Source organism: Callorhinus ursinus, unplaced genomic scaffold (genome assembly GCF_003265705.2).
Source record: "Callorhinus ursinus isolate GAN/ISIS: 27379988/994484 unplaced genomic scaffold, GSC_fseal_2.0 scaffold71, whole genome shotgun sequence".
NCBI classification, from domain to species: Eukaryota; Metazoa; Chordata; class Mammalia; order Carnivora; family Otariidae; genus Callorhinus; species Callorhinus ursinus.
This window is the reverse complement of record NW_027397133.1, coordinates 770960-780028: the sequence shown is the minus strand read 5'-3', so window position 1 is coordinate 780028 and position 9069 is coordinate 770960. Positions and strand designations below refer to the sequence as shown.

Genomic DNA, 9069 nt, shown 5'->3' with positions numbered 1-9069 from the left:
GCCGTCTCCTCCCCCCTCCCTCTCTCCTCCCCCATCTCTCACGTTGCAGGAGTCCTTCCGGCCCTGTCCTCCGCCAGCACAGAACATGCTGTGGTGGTACACGGGGGCATAGAAGGCATTGCAGATCTCCTCGGGCACCACCGAGATGTTCACGCACTGGAGCACTTGGGGCTGCCTGCCTGCGACGCAGAGTCTGGGTCAGTCCCCTCTGGCTGGGAGGAGAACCCTTCAGGGAGGGCGGACGTACTCACACTCAGGAGCTCACCATCAGTCAGCTGACCCCAGCCAGAAACGAGGCAAGAATCCCCAGCGGTTGGGCACTGGGAGGCAATGCTGATGTTCTGGATGGTGTCAGACCCGGACACCGATTCTTTCAACTTGATGAGCATGAGGTCGTTGGCGATAAAGGGTTTGTTGTACTCTGGGTGCTGTATGGAGAAGGTGGCCTCCATCATCCGGCTGCCTGGCTCTTGGTTGGCCTCAAGACTGTGCAGTCCCAGCCCGATTGTGTAGGAGCTGAGGGCCACGGGGGACGGGTTAGTTTTGTGGCAACTCCACCGCTATCTCCATTGTCACCCTCAGGCACAACCCCATCTCCACCCATTTTCCCCAACCCCATCCTCCTCGCTAAGCACGGCGCTAAGAGCTACCCAGCCATGATCTCAAATCCTCATTCACACAATCAATAATCCAGCAACAAGAATTTGTCTTAACCCACCAGTGACTCAGCAACTGAGATGGGATTTCGACCCAGGGCTGTCTTTCCAAAGCAACAGCCCCCACTTCCCTCGCAGAGTCTCGCCTCACAGAGGTTTCCACTCTTAGCACGGAGGCGGAGCCAGATATTAGGCCCCTTCCCCCAGCTAACAGTACATCCAGGTCCCGTGTTTCCGCCCCCCCCCCGACCCTGCCCCAGGACCCGCCTCCACCCCACCCCGCCCAGCACTCACTCCTGGAAACAGTGTGCCGCTGACAGCACCCACTGTGGATGCACCAGAACGCCCCCGCAGAAGAATTCGTTTTCCGTGAATAGTGCCGCCTGCCAAGGCTGCGAGTGCGGGCTGCAGTCCTCGCCGTTGATGATGTGGCCTCCGCCACCCGAGGCCAAGGATCCTGAGGGCGGATCAGGGCTAGGGGCGGGCTCGGGGTGGAACAAGGCTCCTGGGGGCGTGGCCACGCACTAAGGGCGTGGTTAGGGCTTCCAGGGTGTAGTCAGGTCTGGGGATGGTCTCTGGGTGGAACCAGGGCTCCTAAGGGCAGGGATCGGTGCAGGGGCGTGGGCTAGGTTGGGGGGCAGGCTCAAAAAGCAGGACTAGGGCTCCTGAGGGCGGGGTCTGAGGGGGTTCACGGCGCAGGGGGCGTGACCAGTGCTTCAGGGGAGGCTATGGTGCAAAGGCGTGACCAGGGCCTCATGGGTGGAGTCAGGGATCCTGAGGGCAGAGTCGGGGCTCCTAGGGGCGGAGTCATGAATGCCAAGTTAGGCTCGGGAGGTGGGACCAGGCCTCCTGAGGGCGGGGTCCCTTTTATGGACCAGATCAGGTTTCTTGGGGTGGGATGGGAGTCGGGAAGCGGAGATCAGAGTAGAGGAAAGGGGTCTCTTGTCGAGAGGGGAGTTGCAGCTTTGAGCCAGCCACACCCATCTCCAAGATCCATTTACTATCTCTCTCCGTCTGTCTCTTCCTCCCTCCCTTCCCCCCCTCCCTCCCTCAACACACACACACACACACACACACACGCACGCACGCACGCACGCACCACGCCAGGCTCGTGTACTACCCGGGCCACAGTCGCCCAGAACAGGCAGAAACCCTCAAACAGGGTGCAGAGACAAGGGTGACACAGCCAGACGCTCAAAGAAACAGTGTCGCTCTTTGTGGCCTTCAGTGGCCCGCCTTCCCCGGCTCAGCCTCCTCCACAGTGGCACCAGCAACAAGCCGGCTCGCAGAGAAACCCCATCACGTCGCCCCGTGACGTGGGTCTCTGGGGGTCCGTGGATCAGAGACTCAGGAAGCAGGCACATATTACCCGAAATGGGTGACTCCTCCAGAAGCACAATCTCCCTGTTAGCGGCACCCTGGGCTTCCCACGTCCTCACAGCATCATCCGCCGCCGTTGTCACTCCACGCGATATTTACAGGCACAGACCGTCGGAATCCTTCTCCCAGTAACGCACCGCCTCTCACCGGTTCGAGCACACAGCTCATCACAATGTGTCACACACAGAGGTGTGCAAAGCCACACACACACAATGCATCGGCAGCACACACACAAACTCCCTATGATACAAGGAATCACGTGTGTGTAACCGGAGAGCACGGTCACGTGGTACTGTCACATAGGCCGCTTTAGTCATACCTAGGAGGACACTGAGTCATGCCTGCACAGGAACAAACACTGTGCCCCAAGGCACAGACAGTCACACACACACACACACACACACACACACACTCAGATACCTGTGACACCAAGGATGAGGTACCCCAGGAAACAGCCCCAGGGGTTTCCTGCTGTGGTCATGATGTCAGCACCTGCACACAAGGGTGATGAGTCTGGGGGGACCTAGAGCTCAAATCTCTCCCTCCATCTCTGTCTCCCTCTCTTCCTGTACCCCTAGGATATTATTGGTCAGACAAGGACCTATGCCACCCCTGCCCCCCAACACACACATCGTAGGTCTGAGATCCTCGCCCAGAGCCCCAGAACCTAGAGAGATTTAGAGGGAGAGATAAAGGGAGAGGGAGAGAGAAGTGGAAAGAGAGAGAATTAGATGGAGAGGGAGGTATGGAGGAAGTGTCATTCTATCTCTAGGCTGGGAGAGTAGGAGCGTGGAGACCGGGTGGCGTGGGTCGGAGATGACTGAGACAGCACTTGCAAGAGATAATCCGAGACAGAGGGAGAGCCAGAGTCATGGACAGAGACATCAGAGAAACAGAGAGACTAGGGGAGCCGGAGAGAGAAAGGAAGAGACACTCCTAACCAGAGAGAGAGTGAGGGACCTCTTTGGGGAGGAGACATGGAGACACAGGGTCCCGAGGCTGAGATGCACAGCGGCGTGGAGTGGTGGGGAGACTGCGCTCTTAGGGGCGGGGGGCGGGGCGGAGACCACAGGGACGCTCACCTGGCTGCCTCTGGGCTCTGGGATCCTGCGCTGGGCTGCTCTCCCACAGGCTGCTTCCTGCAGGGGCCCCTGTGGGACTTATAAGCATCCCCAGCTGGGCCGGCCTGCCCCCAGGGACACATTCCTGGGGTCAGGTGCTGCCAGTTTCCAGCTCAGCACTGGTGCCGGGCTACGGTCAGGAGGCCAGAGGTACCAGGAGCAGTGAGCCAGCGAGGGCAACCTGGACTCAGGGTCCCGCTTGTTTCTTGGTTCTCGCTCTCTCATTCCCTCGTGTTCTTATTCTCTCTTTTTCTTTCATTTTCTCTCTTTTATGTTCTCTTATTTTCTCTCGTATTAAATCTCTCATTCTCCCTCCCTCCCTCTGTCTCCCTCCTATGTTTCCCCAGCAAACCTTCCCGGGTTCAAATCCAGACTGCATCGTGGTCTGTCTTGGGAACTGCATCCCTCTGAGCCTCCATTTTCCCATCTGTAAAATCCGGGAACTATTGTTCCTCACTCCCAAAATATCTATCCAAAAAGAGAAGGCGGGGAAAGTGCCTTGGCACCGTGTCAAGCATGTAGTAGGTGCCCAGTAAGTGGGAGCAGGATGAAGCCCTTGCTCAGTAAAGAGCAACCGCGCACCTGCCCTGCTCTGAGCTCTGCTGTCTGCACCTGAGATACAGGAAGGAACAAGCAAATTCTAGCGCTCATGGAGCTCACATCCCAGTAGCGGAGACAGACAAACAGAAAAACTAAAAGGAAATATCTTGTAGTCACCTGTGTGCAAAGAACACGGGTGGTGGTAGAATGACTGGGGCAGGGGGCTTTCTGCAGACGAGGCGGTGGTTGGGGAGTCAGAGGAGGGCACATTTAGGCTGACAGCCACCATGCCATGTGAGCCTTGCAGGAGAAAGGAAGAACTCGGTGTGCGCAAGGCAGAGCAAGGAGAAGGAACGGAGCAGATTGTGCAGGGGTTTCAGTGCTGGGGGAGAAGTTTGGGTTTATTTAAGTGCAATGGATTTTAAGCACGGGGTTAGGGGGAGTAACATGGTCTTTTTTACTTTTAAGAGACATCCTGGGTGGGGAATGAGAAGGGAGCAGAGACCAACACGGAGGTGGGAGGTGGCAACAGCCCAGGTGGGCGATGCTGTGGTCCAGGAAGAAGAGGAATGAACGGACGAAGGGCTCACTCTGGAGGTAGAGCCAACATACTCACCAAGGGGTGCAAAGTGGGGGCAGAGGGGAAAGGAGGCGAGGATGGTGCCTCCGAGGCTCGGTCTGACCATTTGTGGCACCATTTGTGGAGGCGGGTAAGGAGATGTGGGGGCAAGGGCTGAGCTGGGGATGCCCGTCGGGAGCCAAGGGGTTGGGTGCATGGGCAGGCGGAGGTGCAGGCAGAGGTCAGAGCTGTGGAGAGTCATAGGGGAGAGGTGGTGTTTAGAGCCATGGGGTTGGGTGAGATCACCTAAGGAGCAGGTGTGGATGGCTTTGATGAGGGGTTGGGCGACAGATGACCGTGATGATGAAGCATGAATGTCTGTGCTTCTCTCTGCCTCTCTCTGGCCTCACCTCTGTCTTTCTGACCCTGTCTCTCTCTGTTGCTGTCTCTTAGTGCCTCTCTGGTTCTCTAGATCTGTCTCCATTTATCTGCCTGCATTCAGCCTCCTGGTGGCACACAGACCCCCAACCCTGCCCTGGTCCTGGCACCAGCAGCTCTGACCACGAGGACAGAGGAGGCAAGGAGGAAGGGCGGGGATGCAGGGTGGGCTCAGGTCTCACAACCGCCCAGACGTGACTAAGGTTTGGACAGTGGCAGGAGGCAGGTTGGGGCCAGGGCTGGGGCCCAGGGCTGGGCAGCTGAAAGAAAAGAGAAGAAAGTAGACGTCATGTCTCTGTCCCTGTTTCATGGCCTCTCCTAGGCCCTGTCCTGCCCGAGGTCAGATGGAAGTGACCCACTTATTTGGGGAGGGGTCCAGGACAGAGCTGTGGGAGAGTTACTCCACGGAGATGCTTCTGGCCTGGCAGGTCGGAATAGTTTGGAGTGTGGGCCCGGGAACAGGACTCCCTGGCTCGGAGCTCAGGCTGGGGTAGGGTGTGGACAGAGGCAGGGACAAAAGGAGACGGAGATGAGCAGAGAGAGAAATAAAATCACAGAGCCGATGAGACGGAAAGGAACAGAGACAGGGCGAGAGAGCAGGAGGAAGAGATAAAGGCAGAGAGAGAGACAGAGACAAGAGAGCCAGAGACCGAAAATGAGACAGAGACAGATAGACAGGGACACAGATGGAGAAATCACCATGCATCCTGGTGGTCATTTTAAAAATGCAGACAAAAGGGAGTGTGAATTTCCACCCAGCCTGACCCACCCAGTCCCTGGGCCCCATTCTGCATAAGCGGCACCCCATTCACAAGTCCCCTCTGGTTCTCCGTTCACCTGCAGGCCCTCCGGGCGGCACCTCCGAAACATGATTCAGACCTAGTAGGTCACCCACCTCGGCTCCTCTCTCCCTGTCCAGACCCTCTCCACTCCCACTCGTGCCCGCTTAAGTCTATTCCCAGAGGGATGTGGCTCCTGCCAAATGACCCCAGCCCCTGTCTCACTTAATAACTAAATCTACGTTGGGGCAGATTATATTACCTGAAGAGGAGTGAAGTGTTTTCCTTCTTTATTAAGAGCAACAGGGAGGGGCACCTGGGTGGCTCAGTCCGCTAAGCGTCTGCTTTCGGCTCAGGTCATGATCTCAGGGTCCTGGGATGGAGCCCCACATCTGGCTATCTGCTCAGGGGAGAGTCTGCTTCTCCCTCTCCTTCTGCCTGCCCCTCCCCCTACTTGTGCTCTCTCTCTCTCTCTCTCTGTCAAATAAATAAAATCTTAAAAAAAAAAAAGCAATGGGGGATTCAGTAGGAAAACCCCCACAAAGCCTCATGTGGACATCTCCCTTGTCTGTTCCTGTCCCAGGCAAGAGAGAGGCCAGCACTGAGCTGGCCAATCCTGGGGTCTGCCTGGAATGGGGGAGAATGGACGGAGGGGGTTTTACTGGAGAGAGAGAGTTGTAGCTTACTCCAGCCTGGGGAGCCGTAGGAAATGTATCCTGACCACGTGTACAAGGGAGGACGGCTGTGGGTGTGGGGACCACCATGGGGGGGGGGTGCATCTCCTGGTCCTTCTGCAGCAACAGGGTTTGAGAGGGACCTCAGCAAACACCAAAGGAGCAGAAATTAAGATGACGCCCCTGTGCACCGAAGGCCTGGACTTTCACCATTTTTCTAGCACCAGCCAAGTTGAGTTATCTGTCACCACTTTGCAGACGAGGATAGGGAACCCCAGAAGTGACTGAGACATTTCCGGTCTGGCGGATTTAGATCAGCTTCATCCAGTACGACAACCACCGGCCATGGGTGGCTACTGAGCACTTGAAACACGGCAGGTGTAGTTGAGGAACCGGCTTTTAACTTTTATCCAATTTTAACTAATTTAAATGTAAACACTGAATCTCGATTCAGTTATTGAAAAGGTTTTAAGTACATTTGCAACAATCTGGGTACATGAATCTACTTTTTCAAGTTGAAGTTTTATAGGCTGCGTAGAAATCAATTATTTCTGATGAAAATTTAGCGTTTAGGTAGGGATGCTGCTGTAGGGGTAAAATACTGACTAGATTTTGAAGACTTGGTGTAAAAGAATGTAAGCTATCTTATTAATTTTATACTGATTACATGCTGGAATGATAATAATTTGGACATGTTGGGTTAAAATAAAAACATTACTAAAACTACAATTTCACTTGCTTCCCACCCCCCCTTTTTTTTTTAAACTTGGCTACTAGAAAATTTTAAATTACATATTTGGCTCATATCTTTTTTAAGATTTTATTTATTTATTTGAGAGAGAGAGAGAGAGAATGAGCAGTGGAGAGGGGCAGAGGGGGAGAGGGGGAGAGAGAGAGAGAGAGAAGCAGACTCACGGTTGAGCAGGAAGCCTGATGTGGGGCTTGATCCGAGGACCTGGAGATCATGACCTGAGTCCAAGGCAGACACGCTTAACCAACTGAGCCACCCAGGTGTCCCTGCCAAAGCACTTTGTAAACTGGTTGTGGAGGTGGGGGTGGGGGTGCAGTAACATTTTTTTTCCTGTTTATCTTGGTCCCCAGAAGTGTCACTGATCTCTAAAAAAAAAAAAAAAAAGCTCTAGAAACAGCAGATCCTTGGCTGGGCTGATCTACAATGGCCCTCAACTGTAGGAGAAAACTATTTAACACGCAAACTTGGTCCGAAAAACTTCTGATCATACTTAAGAGTAGAAGCTAGAATTTTCACCGTGACCCAAAGGCCCACCCACCATCCTCTCCCTCTTTGTTCCTGCTTTGATTTCATCTTCCTCCCTCTGCCCTCTGCCCACTGCAGGAGTACCTGCCTCCTTGCTGCTTCTTAGATATGTAAAACATGTTCCCACCTCAGGATCTTTGCACTTGCTGCCGCTTCTACCCAGAATGCTCTTTGCCCACATATCTACCTGTCTCTGTCCTTATTCAGTATTCTTCTTAAATGTCCCCTCCCCAGAAGATCCTTCCCTGACAGCCCTCTGTCTAGAATGGCTCCATTATTTTACCCTTATTATCAGCATATATACCATCATTATTAGTATAAAACTTATTATCAGTATATAAATCTATACCAATCTCCTATTGCTGCTGTAAGAAAGTATCACAAATTTACTGGCTTTAAACAACACAGATTTAATCTCTTATAGTTCGGAAGGCCAGAAGTCCAAAGACAATCTCATTGGACCGATTCCTTCTGGAGGCTCTAGGGGAGAATCCACTTCCTTGCTTTTTGTTAACTTCTAGAGGCACCTGCATTCCTTGCCCGGTGGTCCCTTCCTCCATGCTCACAGCCGGCAATTGCATCACTCCGACCTCTGCTTCCAGTGTCACATTGCCTTGTCTAACTCTGATACTCTTGCCTCTCTCTTAGAAGAGCCTTTGTGTAATCCGGGTTAATCACCTCATCTCAAGATCTTTAATGACATCTGCAAAGTCCCCAAGTAAGATCATAGATTCACAGGACATCTTTGCTGGTGGGCATTATTTTGTCTACTGCAAAAATCACATGACACATTAGTGATTCACTTGTTCATGGTGTCGGTCTCCTCCACCGGAACACAAGCTCCTCCATGAGGACAAAACATCCCTGCCAAGGTCGCCCTTGCATCGCCAGGGCCAGGAACAATGAGTGCCTGGAACGTGGTAGGTAGTCAGTCAATACTCACCAAGTGAACAAATGCCCTCAAGGAGGAAAGAATTAATGCCCTTACTAACCATTGATATCCAGTAACAGAAACAACTTCCAAACTGATTTTACACTGATTAAGAGACGGACTCTGGAACCCAGACTGTCAGGGTTCAAATCCCGGCTCTGCCATTCACTAGCCGGGTGACCTTGGGCACATTACCAAGTCTCTCTATGCCTCTGTTTCTTATCTGTGAAATGGGAATAACTATATTACTTGTCTCACAGAATATCGGGACGTTTCCAAATAACACTGAGCCTGGCACAATGGGAAGTACTTCATAAGTGTTCACTTTTGTTAATATCACTTTGCAAATATCTGAAACAGTGTTTCACAAAATGTGATGCTAACCCAAATATAGGAGGTTTCTGTGTAGTTCAAAATAGATACAAACAAATTCAGGGGATGCCTGGGTATAGCTCAGTCAGTTAAGCATCTGCCTTGGGTTCAGATCCTGATCCCAGCATCCTGGGATGCGAGTAAGGCTCCCTGATCTGCAGAGAGTCTGCTTCTCCCACTTCCTCTGCCCCTCCCCCCCGTCCTTGCTCACTCTCTCAAATAAATAAATAAAATCTTAAAAAAAAAATTCAGTAACATCTTGGAGGGTTCTTATGGTATTCACCTTGGCCATCAGGAACTCACGAAGTGAGAAAATACAGTACATAGAACTCAATCAAAAACC

The 9069-nt window shown here is 52.9% G+C and overlaps 1 protein-coding gene across 4 annotated transcripts in view; it reads right to left on the bottom strand.

The window, feature by feature from the left end:
- The window catches only part of KLK4 (kallikrein related peptidase 4), a 4281-nt gene extending 1764 nt beyond the window's left edge, over nucleotides 1-2517 (bottom strand). The window contains exons 1-4 of one of the 4 annotated variants that reach the window (XM_025849747.2): nucleotides 2457-2517; nucleotides 951-1113; nucleotides 266-516; nucleotides 43-179 (exon numbers count right to left, since the gene is read on the bottom strand). In XM_025849747.2, coding sequence (XP_025705532.1) covers nucleotides 43-179; nucleotides 266-516; nucleotides 951-1113; nucleotides 2457-2517 — 612 coding nt within the window. Of the gene's footprint in view, nucleotides 1-42; nucleotides 180-265; nucleotides 517-718; nucleotides 838-950; nucleotides 1251-2025; nucleotides 2257-2456 lie in introns of those variants that run through there. The other 3 variants (XM_073886471.1, XM_073886470.1, XM_073886472.1) reach the window with 3 other exon arrangements.
- Nucleotides 2518-9069: the final 6552 nt, after the last annotated feature.